The following is a 22,023-nucleotide window of genomic DNA, read 5'->3' on the forward strand; positions in this document are numbered from 1 at the left end:
TGCGGATCCAAGTATTTCTTGTCTTGTCTGATGGACTGATGTTCAGCATTTGCCTTTCCATGGCTCTTTGGGTCTTTGCTATTTTTTCCATGTTTTCCTTTGTAAACGTCCAAGTTTGTTGAGAACCGTAGGTGAGAACAGAAAGTATACATTAGTTGAAGACTCTTGTTTTTAAATATTGGGGGTATTTTCTATTTTTTAGTATATAGGAAAGTTTTCCGAAGGATACACAACCCAACTGTATCCTTCTCTTTATTTCTCCGGTCTGATTTTCTTTATTTAATTTAATTAGTTGTCCCAAATATACATATTGGTTTACTTGTTCTATAGTTGTTTGTGCAATTGTAATTATTAGTTCTTCTGGTTGGTTGGTCATAATTTTCGTTTTATTATAATTCATTTCTAGAGCTATTTTTGTTGATTCGCTATTTAATTCATCCATGATATTTTGCAATTCTTCCCTTTTATCTGTTATTAATACAATGTCGTCTGCATATCTTAAGTGATTCAAGTATTGTCCATTTATGTTAATACCCCGTTTTTCCAATTGTAATGTCCTCATAACGTCTTCCAAATCTTGATTAAATAGTTTGAGTGATATAGTGTCACTCTGTCTGACTTCTCGCCGTATCTTAATGGGCTCCGTTTGTTCAACTATTTTGATGGATGTTGTTGCTTGATCATATATATTGGAAATTAAGTTGGTATATCTATAGTCTATTCTCCCATTTTTTAAAGACGTCTTTACTGTCCAATGTTCCACCTTATCGAATGCTTTTTCAAAGTCTACAAATGCCATATACATTGGGATTTGATATTCGTTGGCCTTTTCAATTAATATTTTTATCGTAAGCAGATTGTCGCTTGTACTGAATCCTTTTCTAAAACCGGCTTGCTCTCTTTTTTGACAATTTTTCTGTTTCGATTACTCATTGTTGCTGTCAACTGTCATTTATAGTATCATGGCTGGCACGACTGGAATACATAGGGCGTCTGTGCTAGGGCAGGCGCAGATGGCCGCCAACGGTTTTTTTTTTAATTTCACCATTCTGAATTTGTTTTATTAAAATATAGAGTAATTATTTTAGAAAGGCATGTTTGTAATTAATATATGATTGACGTTTGGGTTTGGTAACAGTCAACCTGTTAAAATACAAGAATTTTGCAAATTATTGCTTGTACTAATATTGTTATTATTATTTAACTTATAAACATTTAAGAGGTTTATAAACAACAAGTAGCAGATTGTATGACTATACGCTAAAAGCCGTTAATAATTAAAAATTTGGTTAAACATAAAATAAAATTTGTTCATGAATATTTAAAAGTCGTAAAATGTTTAATGTTTTAACCAAATGATTGTTACCTTAAAATACCACGTATTTAACAGAGTAGCGCAGAGAGTGGCCAAGTAAAGTCCGAGACATTTTTCACTATTCGACATTTTTCGCGAGCCGTAATTAAATACGTATTAAAAAAATATTCAAAAACAGGCATTAAAAATATTTTGACAAAAATTATATTTATTGAAAACATAAATCAAATTTTCTTACGTATATTTTCTTTTTTTATTTTTGTTCTCTGTCGTCATATTTTTAAAATAACTGGAAATAAAGAAATCAGAAGGTATCATATTTTCTTGTTTCAAATAAAAAATATTAACTTCTTTAGTTTTTAATTAATCGAATGGTTCATCGATTGCCGAAAGCCGTATCTAACTTTATCAATAAATTAAGCAAAAAATCAAATTTTTCACGTATTTTCACTCTAAAGCGTAAACGTAAACTATTAGATCGTGGTGCGAGTTAAAGATGAGGCTGGGAAAAAAATGTACTATTGACGTAGAACAACAAAATGTTTACAACCGAGAGCAAAACACAGCTGTTAAATAAATAAATGGTGTGCGATTTTTGCAGTTTCTTACGGTTCTCATCAGATCAATAAAATTTATCAATTCCAATGACCGCTCGCTATGGAATTTCCATTTTTAGAACCTAATCTTTAAAAACAATAGAGGAGAAAGTACAAACATAGGCTACCATTTGGTGTATTACTGATATCTTGACTATTTTTTGATCGAAAAAGTTCAAAATAATAATTTTTATGTAGAATTGTTTTGCTCTTTTGTGCTAATAGTCATAGTCAGTGTCATAGTCAGTGTCAGCTAATAGTCATAGTGCCAATAGTTATAGTCGTTTTTCTGCCTAGTAAGATATTTTTTTCTGTAATGTAATACAAACACTCACGGTGTCATTTAAGTAAGAAACGGAAAGGTGATATAAATATAGGCTTCATAGTAAAAATATTTTTATTTTTATTTTATAATTTTTTATGTACAATATTCACACACAGATTCGTCTCTTTCTGCCCCAGAACAATCTATATATGCCCAAAAGTTGCACATAAGGCACTGAATCCATTTTTCACCTCGATAATCCTCACAAAATTTTCCGTCACAGAAAATACAATCTCTTCCAAATTCATCAGCTGGTTGAAATTCCTGCTCACTATCGTTGTCAGAAGAACTTTCGATTTCCTTTTTATGCTACCTCTCTGACTTGTTTTTAATTTTTTTCTTAGTCACCTCCCTTGTGGACTCAGCCGTAATGTGTCGTTTTACTGCTTGTACATTTAATTTCTTTTCGCTGTTTTGTTGGTCTAATGCTTCCTTGTAAGGTGAAGAAGTTAATACCGTTGATTTCGATGATTTTCTATCACGATTTGTAGATTGCTGATCGACAGCACTGACGATATTTCAAATGGACTTACAAACTTCTGCAAACCAGAAGGACCTGGTTCACTGATATTGCTGGCTTCTGGTGTTTTTGGTAGGATAGCAGGTTCAATAGCTTGCGGTTCTACATGGCTGTGGTTGTGACTCTCAATTTCTGCTGCAATAAAATCTGCATCTGAGAACACAGTCTTATTCAATGGATAAATTCCAGTGGCGCGGAATCCATTTACAGCAATGTTTTCAGTTTGGCTTTTAAGGTATGCTTTGCCAAAAAGTTCTCCAATATCGTACTGAGAGAAAGCGCGGTTATTATGACGTAACTATTAACTGATTTCTTCGCTATAGTATGCCTTGAGCGTTCCCATTAAAGTTTTGTCTAGCGGTTGCAGTTTGTGTGTTGAATGTGGAGATAATGAAATTATAATTTACTATGTTATTCTCCCTTGCCAGATTGATCACATCTAAATTGCGAGTATGGCTGTAGTGTACATCCAATATAAGAAGTATAGGAAACTCTTTAGAGGGTTTAAAGGTATCTATGAAGTGTTTAAACCACTGTGTAAATAAATTAGACTGCACCCAACCACTAGGATGAACGGCTGATATCGATCCAGGAGGAGTACCTTTCATGAGTTGCACATTCATATTCTTTCTTGGGAAGATTAACATGGGTGGAATCAAATTCCCTCCAGCACTCATATATGCAATTAAAGTGATCAATGATTGTGATCAGTGATTTGTCTCTTTCCTTTGCGCTCCTCTATTGATTCAATTTTACTTTGTACAATGGTTAGGCCTGTTTCATCTACGTTGTAAACCTGATTACTGGAAACATTGTATTTATCATATGCTTTTTCCAGATGATCAAAAAATATTTGAACATTGTCTTTGTTAAAGCTAGCTGCCCGTCCAAAAGAGGTTCCAGTTGGTCTCTTTAAAGCCAATGTATCTTTATGACGCGCCAAGAACAAATCCAACCAACCTCTACCAGCTTTTTTTAACTGTATAAAGAGATGATTTAATCCATTTGATTCAGCCAGAATAAATGCCATTCGTTTGATATCAGTACGCGTTAAGAAGTTAAGTCCATAGACCACCAAACATTTTTCTAAATCTCAGCCAAGAATAGTTCCTCTTCCCAGTTTCTTAAGTACTGCTTCATCTGGACTCAGTTCAGTCATTTTTGCTAACCGTTGTACTGTCGATCTCGAGACATTATAAGTTTTAGCTGCTTTTAATGTATCCATCGTTTAATCTCTCACAGCTTTAATAACAGATTTCATGCTATCTGGATCCCAGGACTTTCGTTGTTTTGGACTTACAATACTTTTTCTAGGCATTCTGAAAAGAAAAAACCCTGTAGACTAAACTGATACAAATATGGGCTAGCTCATATTTGTAGCACCACGCTAGCCCATATTGCAACATAACCAAACATATATTCAAATAACTAAAATGCACAAATTAAAAGAAAAAGTCGAATATATTATACCAAATCAAAGAAAAAATATCAGCCTTTCGCTTACGATGTGTGATAAAATATTAAATTTATTCTTAGTTTTCACCGAAAAAAAAAATTTAAATAAAAACATACCTGAAAAATTTCTTGAACGGCGTTAACACTAACATCATTCTAACATGTAATTGTTTCAACGGTCACTGGACCTAGGTCACTGTAAGCTTTATTAGTTGTTATTTTAGACTAAAGAGTGTCTAGTCAAGCTATTGACGTGTAGATGGTGGTATTGTACCTTCTCCTCTAACATCATATTTATTTCAAATTCAAGTTGTGTTGTTTCCAAAAACGCACTTGTGAAATCGAAAAGAAGCAGTTAAAAATGATTTATAGTCATAGCTCATGATTTGTTGTCATAGTTCAAAATCGAATTTTCATTGAAGATATGCTCTAGCAATGGTAATTTCACAGTAACCAGTGTCATACAACATGGCAGAAAGTGCGCAACGTTTATTTATTTAACAGTTTTATATAAACTGACTTCATTTGTGAACAAATTCAAACTACATACAAAATCTGCACTATTTACTTTTAAAACGCATTCTATTTTATTTCGTCGATGGAAAACAATGATAAAAGATATGAACTTTGCCGGCAAGTTGATACAAATTCTATTTACAAAATAGATTTCGCGCGCATAACTGACATTTAAAATCGCCGGTCTCTTCAAGCATTGATTCTGAGAGAACGGGTTATTCTACACAAAAAGTAGTAATAAATATTTTTGTTCAAAATGACCTCAGCTACATTTCTTTTTTGAACATTTTTTTCTAGGCGGCGTACAGATTCTTGGTAAATCGATGTTTTCCGTCGCCCTGCCTACGAAGGGGATTTTAGGTGAAAGTCCATGTGTAGGAGTAGCAAACTTTTTGCATCTTTTTGGGGACCCAGAAATGACGTTTTCAGCAAAATTCAGCTTGTTTGTATGATTTCTAGAGGTGCAGTAGCATTTTCGTCTCTGACGACTACAACAATAACAATGAATTCAATATGTTTTATTCCACTTTTATAATATGTAATAAATAAAATACTGTGCATTGGTTATATTTTAGACTTGATTAAAAAACCACCAGGCAAAGATAAAAATAAAGACACCGGCGAAAGCAAACCTAGCGTCATCACTGAACCTACGACAACAACGACTACAACGACTACAACGACAACTACTACGACACCCAGTCCAACACCAGTTTCTACTGCCAATATTTGCGATCCAACTATAACTGTTATCAATAATGGACAAACCACATGCAAAGGAAAACTAATATTTTCTGAATCATTTAATACAAAAATAAAAAGCACATCTTGGACTTTCGAGAATAAATTTGCTGGACTGCCAGTAAGTATATATTTGAAACTTTTTATAAAAACATTAAAGTATCTTCTTCTTCCGTCTCCTACCGAAAGTTGGATACCAAACAACATTTTCACTGTATTTTTGGTTGCTCTGACATTTTCACTAAACATCTCTAATTTTCAAACATCTCTTTGAATTCAAATATCTTTTCTTACAATAATGAGTTTTAGGATTACGAATTCGTATTATACACTCCCAGATCCGATGTAGCCTTTATACAAGACAAAGCCTTAGTTATTAAACCAGCACTGATGGACAATATTTATGGGCCTAATTTTGTCGAAGAGCCCTTAGATTTAGGAACCAGGTAAGTAAATAAACGGGGACACTAAATTTGAGAAAAGAATTAATATTTTATACAATGCCAAATATTATTTTGTATGATAAAAACACTTCCGACTACTTTAGAGTTTTGCCATAATTACAATCTAATCAATAAAATTAGGGCCAATTACATACGCAGCCATTTGACCGAAGCTTTTGTCGATGCGTTTATCTACACCAGTGACACATGTAACGATTTAACCGAAAATGTTTTTTATTTGGTTTAACCAGTTTCTTTAATCAAGACGGGAGTTTTCAGTTATTTTAGAAAGAAATGGAAAGATTTCACTTTCAAAATTATTGTGATTTATTGAAATGAGTGATGAAGAAGAAGTATTGATATTGACTCTTCTGTAATACCGCTGGAAAAGAAGAAGGAAAACTCGGAGGATGTAAATACACTCAATTATTTAAGGAAGAAAAAATAAAGTGTACTTCAGTTATTTGTTCTTTGAGTTTAGGAGTCATGAGGAGCAATTTTTTAATTTTACTGCTGTTGTCATTCCTTCAGAAGCAAACATGTCGCAAAATTCTATCAATCATTGGTCTTTAATAATTTTATCTCTGTATTTTAATGTTCTCATGTCCCACAAAGTGGGACGCTTTTCTACCTCTTTGATCAATTTATAAACATCTATTTTTGGCATTTTCCGACAAAAATATTGAATAGAAAACAAAGAAAAATCCAATAATTGTTAACAAACCACTTTCAGAAAACGGATAGAAGATGCACTGGTGATGCAATAAAACGCAACTACTACTAATCAGGCTGTGTTGAAAAACGAGCCGGGGAGTCGTCCCAACAATCAACCGACTCGGTTTCAAAACCGCCAGGCGGCGCGCACCGCTCAGTCTGTCACTACCCATTTTGTCAACATAGACAACCTCCCGATTCGATTTTACTTTCGGTAAACGCTTTGGTCAAAACCGCCGCGTGTGTCATGGCACTAATAAGCAATTTTAACGCATATACAATTCTGATATATATTTTTTAGTTTTCTTTTACTTTTTTGTTTATTTTATATTTACTCTATATTAAAGCAAGCAATAAGCTATTGTTCTACAGTCTACCCGTCGGAAGTTCTAAAACTTCATAAATCAATGAGCGAGAAAAAAATTTAACACGTCTCAGTCCGGTTCTGTAAATTTATGAGCCTGCCTATTATAGCAATTATTATCATATTTATTATAGGCCAGACAAATAAAGGCCTAGCTTCTAGTCAAGAAGATATGCAAACACTACTTGATAGTGTCGTTGAGAGTTGTAGGGAGGCAGGTCTGGATCTGAACATACGGAAAACCAAAATACTCGTAATAAGTAAACAACAGCATATAAAACCGTCTATATATGTAAATAATACCAAACTTAAGTAAGTTGATAAAATCGTTTACCTTGGACAACAATTAAATTGTAACGCTGAAAGTCACGGCGAAATAAGATCTAGGATAGAGCAGGCTAGAGCGGCTCTTTAGAAGGATGTCCAAAGTGTTATGTAACAGAGACCTAAAATTGGCATTGAGGATCCGCCTACTTCGCTGCTACGTGTTCTCGGTCTTACTTTATGGTGTCGAATCCTGGACTGTGAATAAAATCAATCTAAATCGCCTTGAGGCTTTCGAAATGTGGCGCTATAGAAGAATTTTAAAAGTTTCCTGGGCGGAGAAGATTCGAAACTCCACAATACTAGAACGTCTCAGCAAGACTACTGACATCATAAAAAGCATTAAGCAGAGAAAGCTGCAGTATTTCGGACATGTAATGAGAGGTCCCAAATATAGGTTGCTACAAAATATCATGCAAGGAAAAATAGTAGGCAAACGCAGTCCAGGACGAAGAAGAACCTCATGGTTGAAGAACTTGCGAGATTGGTATGGTGTTGATACAAGCATACTATTTAGGGTGGCAGTGAATAAAATTAAGATAGCTATGATGATAATCAACGTTCTGAAAGAACATGGTACATGAAGAAGAAGAAGTCAAATAAAATTGCAATACATGTAAAAAGTAAAGTAATTCGTTTCAGAACGAATCCTTAAATAAATTTAAGTTTTGGTATGAAGATTTGGATTTATGTCAAAAGTGTCAGTTTAAAATACCGGCGTCATTGTTTAAACATTGATTTTATAGCAAAAATCGAAAATCACTATTTTTAATTTTTTTCAATACTTTTTTTTCTAATGAGAAGTTTTAATTTTTGTTTTTTTGAAAGATTATGAGAAAACGATTTATTTAAGGCCTTCTAAATTAAATTTGCTTGATAATTTATTTAAACAATTTCGAGAAACTGCAAAAACTTGTAGAGGCCATAAACATAAAAAATAGGAATAAATAAAAACAAAATGGTAATATTTCTGTTACTACCATAAACTGATTTTGTAAGTTCCTTTACAAAATATGTACACAACGGCAAATCATTTGTATTGGTTTTCTTGATCATAACGATTTTAAGACCATACGAATTAGGTTTATCAGGTAAATACATTCGAAAAGAGCAACATCCTCGAAATCCTACTAACTGTTCATCAATAGTCAGATAGGATGAACCCTGACCACTCATGCAGGACTAATAAAATTTTTCTGATGTATTACTATCAAACATATATTTTATGGATAGATGACTGTCTTTATTTTCTGCAGACATTATAAAAATTGCCAAGTAAGATTTTAGCTTATTTTTACTCATGTAAGAAATATTAGCAGGACTGGCATATTTTTTAGATTGTCTTGTAATTTCAGTATTTGAGTGTAACAGAGTACGACATATTATATCATCTGAAAACAAATCTAAGAAATATTCTTTAACTTCTGTGTAGTTTTTGGCATATTCGTGGGACCAGCTATAAAATGAATAATATTTCTAGCTGCTGTTTTTATAACAACGAAGGTATTTTGTTTGACCACTTATGCCAGTTTTTACCTTTTAGAGCCCGGATGTACAATAAACTGAAAAACAGTGGCGTTTCCACCTGATGTTTCAGGTACTTCTTCTGTATGTTTTTCGTTTTTCACCAATATTGCTTTTATATCTGGATCCATTAAATTTACAGATGAACTGTTTACATTGGATGGACGAAAAATTTCTGAATTACCAATATTTTTAGAATCATCTACTTCATCTAAATCGTTCGATTCAAACTTCAAAGCATCTTCTTCTAACTACCAGTCACTTCCACTATCTTCAAAAGGTTCCTGCTAACTATCTTCACCATTCATTATACACTGTATTTCATCGTTTATTTCGTTTGCTGTTAAAGGTTTTCTTGATGACATAGTGCTCCAATTAAATAAAATAATATTTACTACAAATATAAAAAAGAATTAGATAATGACTTACTAAAAACGCCACCGGCGTTCAAATAAACTCGAGAGAAAAAAACTAATGGAGAAAGTGGACTCTTGTAAAATGGACGACGTGCTCTCAAAAAATTTAATACTTAATTACATTGGTAATAAAACACACCCACCATCTTTTAAATAAAGACTAAAGAAACAAGTACTAAGAAGTGTATGGGAATAGGTTACCTACGCGATTGCAACCCGAACTGCGACGAAAACCGAGGAGCGTCGTCAAATTTACGATAGTCCAACTTTCTAGGGTTAAATTAAAATATAGGTGGATTAAACCAATACAATAGAAATATTTGCAGTATTTTGGATCCATGATCAAGAAGAAAAGGTAAGATGGAAAAACTGATACTCCTGGGCAGAGTTGAAGCAAAAAGACGTAGGGGAAGATCTCCAAGCCGTTGCGTGGATCAAACAAAATACTGTTTGACCAAGGATTAAACGAAGTCAAACAACTAACCCAGGACAGAGAAATATGGAAGGGAATTGTTAAAAAAATTATAAATATTTGACGGTGTCACCACATCCCTATAAAGAATTAAGACTGAGGAGAGAGATCATATTTGACTAATACTAGATTTAAAGTTAGCATTTATTTTATAGTATCAAACTTTCCTCATTTCAGTACCAAACTATATTTTGCTTAAAAAGTTTATATAAACCATGAAAAATATTTGGAAGGTTTGGAATAAATCGATTATAGTAATTTATCCTTTCCAAAAACGATTTCAGTTGTATCACATTGGTACGTTTTAATATTACCTCAGTAGCATAAATTTTTATCATGACTTTTATGTAAGTCTCCCAAATATTTGTTACATGATACACTAAAACTGAAATGGACCTGATATAGCTCTTAACTGTATTATTTTTCTGATTTTTTATGTAATTTCTTGTAAGTCTAATTAATAAATATTTTATTTATTGGTTTAAGTTGTACTGGAGTATTAGGTACCCTAGACTGTCATGTAAGACCCGATGCTGGATTTATTTTACCACCAGTAATTTCGGCTAAGATAACAACAAAAGGGAAATTTTCCTTTAAGTATGGCAAAATTGAGATCAGAGCCAAATTGCCCAAAGGAGATTGGTTATATCCAAGTAGGTAGATTTAAGTTTTTATTAATTCCTGTACATAATGTTTATGTTTTTATTTAAAAAGATCTTCCACGTAGAACCAAATTTTTGTAATTGGCCGCTGTTTAAATTCCTTTAATTCATTAGATATTTCGGTTTCTATACCTACAAGGTTCAGTTGTAGTGGTCACCATTTTCTGCCATTAAAAATATATGGAACTTATGTATCCCGGTATTATGACATTATTTTAATTTGCCTTTTGATGTCAGGTAGTTCTTGTATTTATGCTCATTCATCACTTTGTGTCATTTCTTAGTTACTCCTATCTTGTTTTGAGTTCTCTCTGTGCGGATTTGTATTTCTAAACATTCTTATTTTTCTAGCCTTCGAATGGCCTTCTTTTTTTAATTGGCTGTAGTATTTTAAATGTCACCCACGGTGTTTTAATACCTTAATCGGGTTTTATTTGCATACAAAGACTCTTCAATTGGAATCATTCTTATGACTCTAAGAATTTCCCATTTTTCATTACTGTCGTCATTCATTACTATCGATGTCATCTAATGAACCACGACGCTTAAGTGGAACTGGGCAGGGCACATAGCCAGAACACAAGATGGATGGTGGTCAAGACGTATTATGGAATGGAGGCCCAGAAATTATAAAAGAAACCGAGGACGACCACCGACTAGATGGACCGATGATATAAAACGTGTAGCGGGAAACCGGCTACAAGCGGCCCAGTGTAGAGAACACTGGAAATAATTGAGGGAGGCCTATGTCCAGCAGTGGACGCGATTGGCTGATTGATGATGATCATGATGATCGTCATTTGAGGGGAGTCCTTTTTTACTTCTTCTTTAATTTTCAACTTCAGTTCATGTTTTATTGTTGGGTGTTTCATAGATAACTGATTTTTTGTAGATTTTTTAAGCTTTTAACTAACTTTGGGCTTTAACTTTATATAGACTCATCAATTTATTAATTTTTGCTAAAATTTTTGAGAAGTAAAGGATAAAGAAATTTTATTTTTTCCTAAAAGAAAACTACTTAATGCCTGACTACTAATTTGCTTTTTGACTAAAACAGTCATTAAAAGACCAAAATGTCATAAATCAGGGTCTGAAAGAAAAGCGCTGATATACTGGACTTTTGGTCAACACACAAGTTTTTGATTAAGTGTGGTATACGGTGTTGACTGTAAAAAATTAAACAGCAACTACAATCTGAATACTAAAAGATATTCAAATCCTACATAACAACCAGACTTTTTTAGATAAAACACGGTAGGCTAATAGCAGCATTAAGACAACTCCGGTGTACCTCAAGGTAGTGTGCTTCGTCCACTCGTGTACCTATTATACACGGCTGACCTACCTTCTTCTGACCGGTGCTCTTAAGCAACATTTACTGATCACATCGTCATCTTCTTTTCAAATAAAAATCCCTTGGAAGCATCTAAAAGGTTACAAGACATTTATTTTCCATCCATGCCATCAGCATAACTCAGGGAATGCAGTCTTTTCCCGTCGACACTCATCCTTTTATGATATTAATTAAGGGTTTTAAAAATACGTTCGAGGATAGTTATAAAAAACTTTAGCGATAGTGTGTAACTTTATTACATGTCACACTTTCTTTTTAGTTATCCTTTATTAATTATTTATATATTTTTTATTCATAAAATGCATATGTTCTGTAAATAATAATGTTTCAGTATTAACTCTAAATCCCGTGAAAGACGAATACGGTCCTGGATATGACTCTGGTCAAATCACAATAGCTTTTAGTCCAGGAAACGCTGTCTTAAGTCACGACGTATATGGTGGAATAGTCATAAGTGGTTCTCCTGTAGGAAGAAAGTATGGACTCAAATCTGTATCCAGAAGTTCTTCATGGTATAGTTCGTATTACAGATATGCAGTCACCTGGAATGAAGGTATACAATATTTACTTAACTATTGATTAAATTTTGAATGGGTTGGTAGAAATGTAAGTCCATTTCAATTTAGGTAAAAAGATATAAATAAAAGACTTACTCATAATCAATTTATTCACCCTGGCCTAACCGGTTTCGCATATAACAATTTGATATGCATCTTTAGGCCTCCGGTAAAGTAACTAAATGCTGAAAGCACAATTTGCCAGTATTAAGGTACTGTGTCTGGTGAAGAAAATATGTAAATTATGCCAATATTACATTATTTGTCCACAGTTTTAAAAGTGCAATTTTAAAAATATATATATGAATGTTACTTACATGCAGATATAACGAATGTTGTTATATTCACGTGAAAATATACTCAAAGCTCTGTTATGGTTTAGCTATACCTTAGCCGATCGGTTTCAGTTTTAAGCCCCTGGAAACTCGCCTTTCATCCTTTCGTCCTAACATTAGGTCCAATAAATAGTTCCATTTTTTTAAATAAATGTTAAAAGTATATAGGTGAAATGTTATGTTTGCTAAAACTAGTCGGTTTAAAAAAAAAGCAAGTTTAAAAGTACCACTATTTTTTAGATGGCATAAGTTTATCGGTTAATGACAGGATATATGGAACAGTTTTTCCTCCATCCGGTGGATTCTCAACGTTAGCAAAGGCTTTAAATATCAAGAATGCTGATCGATGGAAGACTGGATCGTTATTTGCTCCTTTCGATAAAGAAGTAAGAAAATAATTTTATATTTACATCGACGCAGACATATATATTTTAGTAGAATTTCTTGGGTTATGCTCTTAAAAAAGATTCTTTATGATACTAAGACATTTTTATTCACTTTTCCGACATTTCGGCAGGATATCCATGCCTTTTTCAAGAAATAATATTGACTAACAAACATTTTATCAAAAGACATAATAAGGTTTAATATGAGAAACTTTTGACTAACCAAGCATGTAAAAATTGGTTGCTAAGATGTATACAATTAAACATCACAATTAAAATAATAAAAGCATAGGACAGACCCACTAAGTCACTACATATAAAATGTATTTTAAAACATGTTTTAACATCATAGGCGTTCTGAGATTATCTACTTGTGTATTTTAAATTAAATTAAAATATATCTTGTTTAAATTTTTGACATCTTTTCTTGACACTATTATTTTTTATTTTCTGTAGACTCTTTTTCCTGTTATGTTATGTGTTCACTTTTTAGAATCTTAGTTTTGTCAAAATCAAATTTATGTTCCTTTTCGTTTTTATGTACTGTGAGGGCGGTTGAGTTTTTTTGTCATATTTGTGAGAACGTATTCTTGATTTAAGTATTTGACTAGTTTGTCCAATATATACACCATCGCAATTCTAGTAGGGAATTTTCTAGACCACAATCTTTTTCGAAAGATTGTGGTCTTTATGAGCAACTGTTATATTATTTATAGACAGAAGATTTGCAAGTTGTTAAACCTTACAGAGAGACATCTAGTTTTCCTTCACAATGTTAGTTTTGTTGCTATTTGTGTTATTGTAAAATGTATGCAGTCACGAGTTGTATTATATAGACATCCTCTCTGATGTCTTCTTCGGGGTTTTTGGGATCTCGATCTCTTTAGCCTTCAGATACTACTATACTGTTCTGCTTTACTGCTACTGGAGACAGCAGACGGATCATTTGTATTGTCGATGATGATATGGTTTGGGTGGGGGTTGGCGCAAACATTTCTGACGGCGAAATTTTAACTGGAAGATGGAGCGAACGATATTTTCTTAGGAAAAAAGACAGTTAAGATTTGATTTCACGTACAGTGCGTCTGTGTATCCGCTTATACGTATTTCGCCCTAAAAGGGCTCTTCAGAAACGGATATTCACAGTCGCTCTGAACGTGAAAATAAATCTTTTCTGTCTTAGGAAACAACTCTAACATGGCTTCGTCTAGACGCAAATAGCGACATCTGATATTAAAATCCGTAAACTAAAGATTTTTGCTTTAATCTGTGCCTTCTAAGAATTGCAAGGCAAAACAGACGTTGATAAAGATGTTATTAGAGACATGAGGAATCTAAAAATTGCATTCCACAACATATCTCCTCAACTAATCAAAAATCCTTAACGAATTGGTTTCTAGTACTCGTACAGAGTATATCGGAGTAAAAGAAAAAAAGGCAGTTATTATTTGATTTCACCTACAGTGCGTCTGTGTATCTGCTTATACGTATTTCGCCCTAAAAGGGCTCTTCAGAGACGGCTATTCTGAATTTGGTTTCGAAAATTAGTTTACGAATTTTAATATGAGATGTCGCTATTTGCGTCTATACGAAGCCATGTTAGAGTTGCTTCCTAAGACAGAAAAGATTTATTTTCACGTTCAAAGCAACTGTGAATAGCCGTCTCTGAAGAGACGTTTTAGGGCGAAATACGTACAAGCGGATACACAGACGCACTGTACGTGAAATCAAATCTTCACTATCTTTTTTCCTTTTATTCTGATATACTCTGTACGAGTACTAGAAACCAATTCGTTAAGGATTTTTGCTTAGTTGAGGAGATATGTTCTGGAATGCAATTTTTAGATTCCCCATGTCTCTAATAACATTTTTATCAACGTATGTTTTGCCTTGCAATTCTTAGAAGGCACAGATTAAATCAAAAATCTTAATTTGGTTTCGAAAATTAGTTTACGGATTGTGATATTTTCTTAATGAGAGGTCTCCATGTCGAAGGTAACTGGATGCCGTCATCTCTTTTATTGAGACAAATTGCTCTTTTTCAATCTCTAAGACTTCTCGGATAATTCTTTGTTTAAAGAAACGGATGGGGGCTATAGTTCTGGAGTTTTTAAAATCAATTTTGTGATCTGTATGAAGATGGTGTTAACCTAGAGCTGAAATTAAATAGAAACTGCGTACAGAAATGGAATGTTCATAAATCCTATTTTGGATTCTATGGTTTGTTTAATCTACATAAGATTGGGGTAGTCTGCACAAGGAATTTTATAAACTCTATGTTGTACATTTGGAATGCTGTCTTTTATTGACTGGACAAGAGATGAAAGTTTTTGTTGGGAGGTAAACAGTAAGTATTGTTTTTGTTCCTCTTGATATAAGGATTTTGTCAGTGACACTTTTGATGTAAAGAAGAAAAGCTTTCGTACGATCAGGGGCTGAGATTTTGGGTTGGGCTGTGAGATTGATGCCTTTAGATGCTCGTATTTATGTGATTTTCACGGTAACCATTTTGAATGAGGGCTTGTTTTATTGTAGAGAGCTGAGGTGGCCTGATGGCATCATCAAGGGTATAAATGATTGAATTGATTTGTGAAGGTAAATGATGAGAATTAGCATGCAAGTAACGATTGGTATGGGTGGGTTTTCGTTAAACAGCGAGTGATAAAAACCTTGGGATCGTCTTGAAACGGTAGGGATGAATCAGTTTACATCTCTCTTGTGAACTGTATACTCGAATGTAAACCATTCAGGTGGGCTTGAAAAGACATCAAAAGCATCTCTGCCGTGGGGCCAAATGACTCATGGATTCTTAACATATCGTAGCCAATTTGTGGATACATCATTTAACATCAAACTCGTGTTATTTCAATTATTTTTTACTTAAGAATTTCAATATGTAATCTAAGGGTTGTTACACCTTATTATGTGGAGATTCAATTAATATTAAGACGTTCTCATTTATGAAGGTCTGATAAGACCCAAAACGTTCTAAAGAATTTTTTTGTCCGTTATATGGTATACAGCCAACCACTGTAATTTTCCCTTTTTTCAGTTTATTTAGTATATTAAATATGTTTAAATATATGTATATTTTACAAAATATTGATTGTAATTTTTAGATGTATATATCAATTGGTGTTGGAGCAGGTGGATTAAATTTTGAAGATAGAACCGACGGATCTAAACCGTGGAGAAACTATGAACGTTTAAGTTTCAAGAAATTCTATCAGGCACAACAAAACTGGAGTAGTACATGGAATGAAGACAGTCGACTATCCGTTACATCTATTAAAGTATGGGCATTATAATCGGCTAACTTTGGAAACAAAAATTAGAAAAAATTTGATGCTTGTGGAAAAAATTTTTTCCGATATTTTTTACGCCTATAATAAAATACGATTTTGATAAGCAATTTATTCGCAATTATTAATAAATTGCCGTGCTTGTATGCTTTTATGATAGATACATATGCTAATAAAACAAGAAAATAAATAGTTGTATATTGAAACTATTAGTCATCTATACAGAGATTGTATTATATTAAATATAAAACGTTTTGTGATAATAGAAAAAAAAAACAAATAAACATCTTGTTTTGAAGTTTTGTTGTTTAATATTATAGCTTTTACTTGTTTAATATTTGCTAGATATTACGAGAGATTAAATTTTTATTTATTTAATTAAATCAATTGTGCATCGACTTCTTATCGTGCTTGGCTCCAGAACAATTGAATGCTATGCTGGAACAACGTTGTAACCGCCAATACTTTCATATATGGGTTTTTCACGAAACAACGTTCTATATGTGCAAAATATTGTACTGCTGACTGTGGGGAATATTTTGAGACTTAACTTGCCTGTTTCGGTAGTTTGAAAATGAGTCGACCTTCAACTTTCGGTGTAACAACGTTGTATGTGTTACAGTGGGTCGCGTTTCGCGCCAAATTTTCTGAATGTGTTTTGTAAGTCAACGTTTTCAATCGTGTAATTTGTCATTGCGAGCTAAAATGGACGTTAGTATAACCAAGTCATTAATTACCCAAATTAACAGAGGGAAAACATGAAAGCTTAACATTGATAAGTGGAAGCAGAATATTAAAAAACGTTGCAAATGTGCTGGTAATTCGTATGTTTCGTCTAGAGAAGTACCCAAAGAAGCTCTAAGTTGCCCAAATGAAGTAAGTTAAAGTAATCTAAACTAGTTTCATGTTTTAAAACAATATTTATTTTAGGTGCGTATTTGTAAATGTAAGCAGTCTGCTACGGGTTGTTCTGCTGATTTATTAGTGGGCAATTACGCAAAACTATTCAAAACGTTTAGAGAACTGAGTTACAATGGCCAATCAAAATTTTTATCTCAGTCCATTTTACTGCAAGGGCCAAAAAGAAGAAGGGTTGGGGAAGCAACATCTCGTTGTCTATACAATATATATATTGTATATACAATAGAAAACATAAGGACATGTAAAGCAACGGTACGTTATATATTTTCAATAATTGCTAGAAGACTCCAGTACCTTGTTGATAAAATGAAAGCAGGAGTAAATCTAAATTATCAACGTGGCAAACATACTAATCGTCCCAAAAAACTCATGATAACAGATGCAGAGAAAATATGCGTACATACTAGGTCATTTCCGCAGCAATAAAATCATTATAGGAGAAATGCTTTTTCTAAAAGTTGCCATCCAGCTGATTTAAGCATCTCAAAAATGTACAAATTATTTTTAAAAATGCACCCTGATACAAAAATCCCTTTACGAACCTACCACGACATTTTTAAAAGTAATTTCAACTTGCGTTTTATACTTCCTAGATCAGATACTTGTTCATATTGTGACGAGCTTTTTATCAAACTTTTTTCTGCTAGTAATGAATGTAAAAGAAAGAAAATAGAAATTGAAAGTAAAAAATTCATTATATACGAGCGGAAACAATTTATAAAATAGGACAAGATACCGAAATTGCAAACGTAAATGCTAATTATATCGTTTTATGTACTGATTTGCAACAAGTTCTTTTTTACCCTAATCTAACTCACTCATCACTCTTCTACCAGCTATAACTTTCTTTGTTTAACTACGCTGTTCATAATATGGGGAGCAATACTGCTACAATGATGCTGTGGAACGAAATAATGGCGCATCGAGGCCCTATTGAGATAGCATCAGCATTGCTGCTTTATATAACTGAAAACTTCAATCGTCTTGATCCAGGCCAAGAAAGAAAACTTGTTATTTGGTCAGATATATGTCTCGGCCAAAATCACAATTGGAAAGTCATAACATTACTTCGACTACTGATGTTAGAAAAATACTTCATCCAAATTGAGCAAAAGTTTCTTTCTAGTGAGCACAGCTTTCTGCCCTGTGATAGAGACTTTGTCCTCATAGAACGCAACAAGAAACTTTCATGGGTTTATATCCCGTTTTAGTGGACAGATGTAATTGCAAAAGCTAGAGTTAAAATCGATTTAAAGTTATCTACATACATCAAACATTTTTTTTTTAATTTTATCAAAGTAGAAAATGTAGTATGGAAAGATCTAAAGTGCAAAATAACTCAGTCAGTGTGGTTACAAATTAGCTCAGATGATCCAAATACTATACGCTTAAGAAAATTCCACAAAACTATTCAACCATGGTCATCTTATTCTTTAAAGTCAACTAAAACGCCTATATTTGAAGTCACTCTTGCTGAACTTACAGAAGCCTATGAAGGGCCACTACCAATTAAAAAAAAAAAAAACATCATCGTCAATTTATTAAATATTGCCGAATATATTAGACTACAGTATGTAAGCTACTATCAAAATCTTAAAAGTGAATAATATTATTTTAATATGTACGTTATATAAAACATGTTTATAAGTCATTTGTTAATAATATGTACGTTTCTTAATTTTACGTGTACTTCATTTTTTATTTATAAAACAACGTTTTAACCGCCTTAATTTCACACAATAACGTTTTTTTTTAACGTTTTAGGTTTGTATTTTGAGAACGATATCCGAAGTGGAAATTTAAACGTCAATAAACTTACTTTAACCTTTAATTGTAACTTATTCCCATTTAAATAGTAATTACTTTAAAATGTCACAAGAAAATAGCTTCAGAGAAATATTAAGAAACCGTTATGAGCCCAACGTTATTCAAAATTTTCGGAGATTGGAAATTCTTTGCAAGAAAGTGGCAGATTGTCAAAATTCAATAAAACTTTTATGTTTGTATTTTGAGAAAGATTTCCGAAGTGAAAATTGAAACGTCAATAAACTTTAACCTTGGATTGAGGCTTATTCCCATTTAAATAGAATTAACGTTTTAACCGACGGGGATTTAACATATTGTTTTATTAATATTAATCTGAAGCTATGTTCTTGTGGCATTTTATTGGGAATAAGCCACAATTGAAGGTTAAAATAAGTTTATTGACGTTTCAATTTCCACTTCGGAAATTGTTTTCAAAATACAAACATTATTAAATACAATTTATTTATCGTTATATTGTGATGGGTAGCTCTTTCGGGACGACAGACTCAGTAAAACACAGGTTTGAAATAAAAATAAATCTATTAATTTAGTATATCTACAATAAATAAAAATAAAAAGGAATTCTACGTTGTATACTTATACAATGAATAAAACTAAAACGAATTCTACGTTCCCGTCTGGGTCCCGCGATGAATGAATTCCCCGGCGAACGCCTATAAAAGAAAAGAAACTAATTATTACTAATAAAGAAATGAAATAGCAGACCCACGATAATGTTCAGTACACAGTACCGATGGGTTCCGCTTGGCTAAGGACAGAGTATGATCCTCAATATGGAAATCTCTCTGTCCGGGATGACTCGCAGATTCACTACACCGGCGAGTCAGGGAGCCTAGAGCGCTAGCTACAAGACTGTCCAATTCCGCTATTCACACGCCTTAAATAGCCGTTCTGATTCCCACTTCGCCGTCACGTTGTAGAAGTGGATGCGCAAATATTGACACTCCCACGGTTCGAACTGTTAAACGATCAGAGCATCGTTACAATATGAAGAGCATGACAAGCTTTAAACTAAATTTAAAGGAATTTTTGACTGCACACATTTTCTATTCAATTGAAGAATTTCTTCAATTTTAAATATTTTTTTTGTTGTTAGTTTGTTCACTTGTTTTTTTTTATTTAATCTACTGACCAATTCTACACAAATTATGTTTGTCTAAAAAGAAACAAAGTATTTATTTATTTATTAAATGCATTCCTCTCTTGAAGAAAAAAATATCACTAATATCTGCATTAGTGAATACTGTATACTTTAAATATAACGTACAAGTAATCATTTTAGTTTTAGTTATTGTTTTAAATAAATTATTTAATAATTAAATACTCTAAAATCGTCGATATTTTATTATTCCCAAATTGTCCTGAATACGTACCTGTCACACATTTGGTAGCCTTTGCGCATCTTTTATTGCCTGAATGTTATATCTTTCATTTCAATAATCTAAGGATATGCCTATCCTTGCTGACTGTACTTACTTTAGTTTTGCGGATAAGTTACATGAGGATAACAGGAATAAAGCGACTGATGCTGAGGTGAGATAAAGTTGAGGTTAGGGAACCATGTTGGAGTTCTATTACCCAGGACTTCCACATGAAGAGAATTTGGGTGATAGTTGTGCCCCTATCGGGCATCAGAGTCCTATATGGGGGAAAGGGATGGTCTGGAGCATTGGAGCGCGGTGGAGTGACTCCTGAGTTAATACAACTCGCTCTAATGAATTGTTACAGCCGAACGTAATTCTTAGGGGTGAATATGTTTCACAGGCTGAATTTAATTAAATTGCTTGCTTGCTTGCAGTACTTAAGAATTTCGACAAATCTTCACTAATATAATGCATGGTTGCACGTGTTGTAACTCGTACGTGCCACCAACATTGTGCTCGATATGGGTTTTCTCAGTCTGAATTTGACTGCGTGTATACATATAATATCGTCCTAGTGACTTTTCATTGTTGTTTACCTTTTATTCATTGTTTGTCATATATATCTACATATCTAGTAATGTCTTTACTAGCTTAAAAGCGAAAGCACAAAACTCAGGCAAAAAAAGAAAAATAATGATATTTTGGACCGCTTGAATCGCAATCAATTCTATAGTAATTTATTAATAATACGCCGTATGGTAATCTACAATTTATGACATTACAAATACTAACGAGAAGATTGAAACCTTCGTGTCAACTACTAACTGTGGTCCAGGTAAGAGACAGGCATTCAATTAAGTCGAACATCGAGAAGTGGAAGAAGTTTTATTCATTGGTTTGTTCAAGAAAGCAACACGCATGCGTCCTATCTGGGATCCATTTAAGCTAAGTTTTTTTACAAGGAAATAATAAAAAAAGACAACTTTGTGGTTAGCAAGAGATGGTAAGAACGTTTTAAAAAGTCATCATGGTATACGTTGAATGACTCTAACGAGAGAGAAACTTAAATTAGGACTTAAATTAAACTTAAGCAATTTAAATTAAGATTGTTACAAAAAGTAAGATTGAGATCGTAGTCTGTCACAGGGATACAATCAGATGAATCAGGGCTTTTCTTACGTATGATACTTAACAAAATGTTTGTTTCATGTAACAAAAATTCTGCATCTGGACGTGCTAAACATGGTAGTCGTTGAAAAATCTAATAAATCAAATTAATAAATCACAAAACACTTAAAAACATAAATTATTACGGACAAAAAATGCGTAGATGATAAAAGAACGTTCTCAAAAAGCGGTTCGATGAATGTTTCGTGCCAGAAGTTAAAACATTGTTAAAATATAATAATTTTTCTCAAAATGTGTTATTGCTTTTAACGGTATAAACGTCAAATGTTTGTTGTTTTTATTCAAATAATTGTTTTATTAAAGATTTTTTTAATTATAAATATTTTTCAGCCTTTTGTTTTGTTTTACCATTTGTCTGGTAAAAATAGTTGCTGCTCAACTTTTCTATCAAGTAAGTAAATA

At 32.9% G+C, this 22,023-nt stretch overlaps 1 protein-coding gene across 1 annotated transcript in view; it reads left to right on the forward strand.

The window, feature by feature from the left end:
- The window catches only part of LOC140449131 (uncharacterized), a 153,988-nt gene that overhangs the window by 57,819 nt on the left and 74,146 nt on the right, over positions 1–22,023 (forward strand). Inside the window, exons 11-16 of the mRNA XM_072542277.1 lie at positions 5,303–5,589; positions 5,778–5,914; positions 10,212–10,378; positions 12,073–12,294; positions 12,874–13,019; positions 16,139–16,324. Coding sequence (XP_072398378.1) covers positions 5,303–5,589; positions 5,778–5,914; positions 10,212–10,378; positions 12,073–12,294; positions 12,874–13,019; positions 16,139–16,324 — 1,145 coding nt within the window. The remainder of the gene's footprint in view (positions 1–5,302; positions 5,590–5,777; positions 5,915–10,211; positions 10,379–12,072; positions 12,295–12,873; positions 13,020–16,138; positions 16,325–22,023) is intronic.

This window comes from Diabrotica undecimpunctata, chromosome 8 (assembly GCF_040954645.1).
Source record: "Diabrotica undecimpunctata isolate CICGRU chromosome 8, icDiaUnde3, whole genome shotgun sequence".
NCBI classification, from domain to species: domain Eukaryota; kingdom Metazoa; phylum Arthropoda; class Insecta; order Coleoptera; family Chrysomelidae; genus Diabrotica; species Diabrotica undecimpunctata.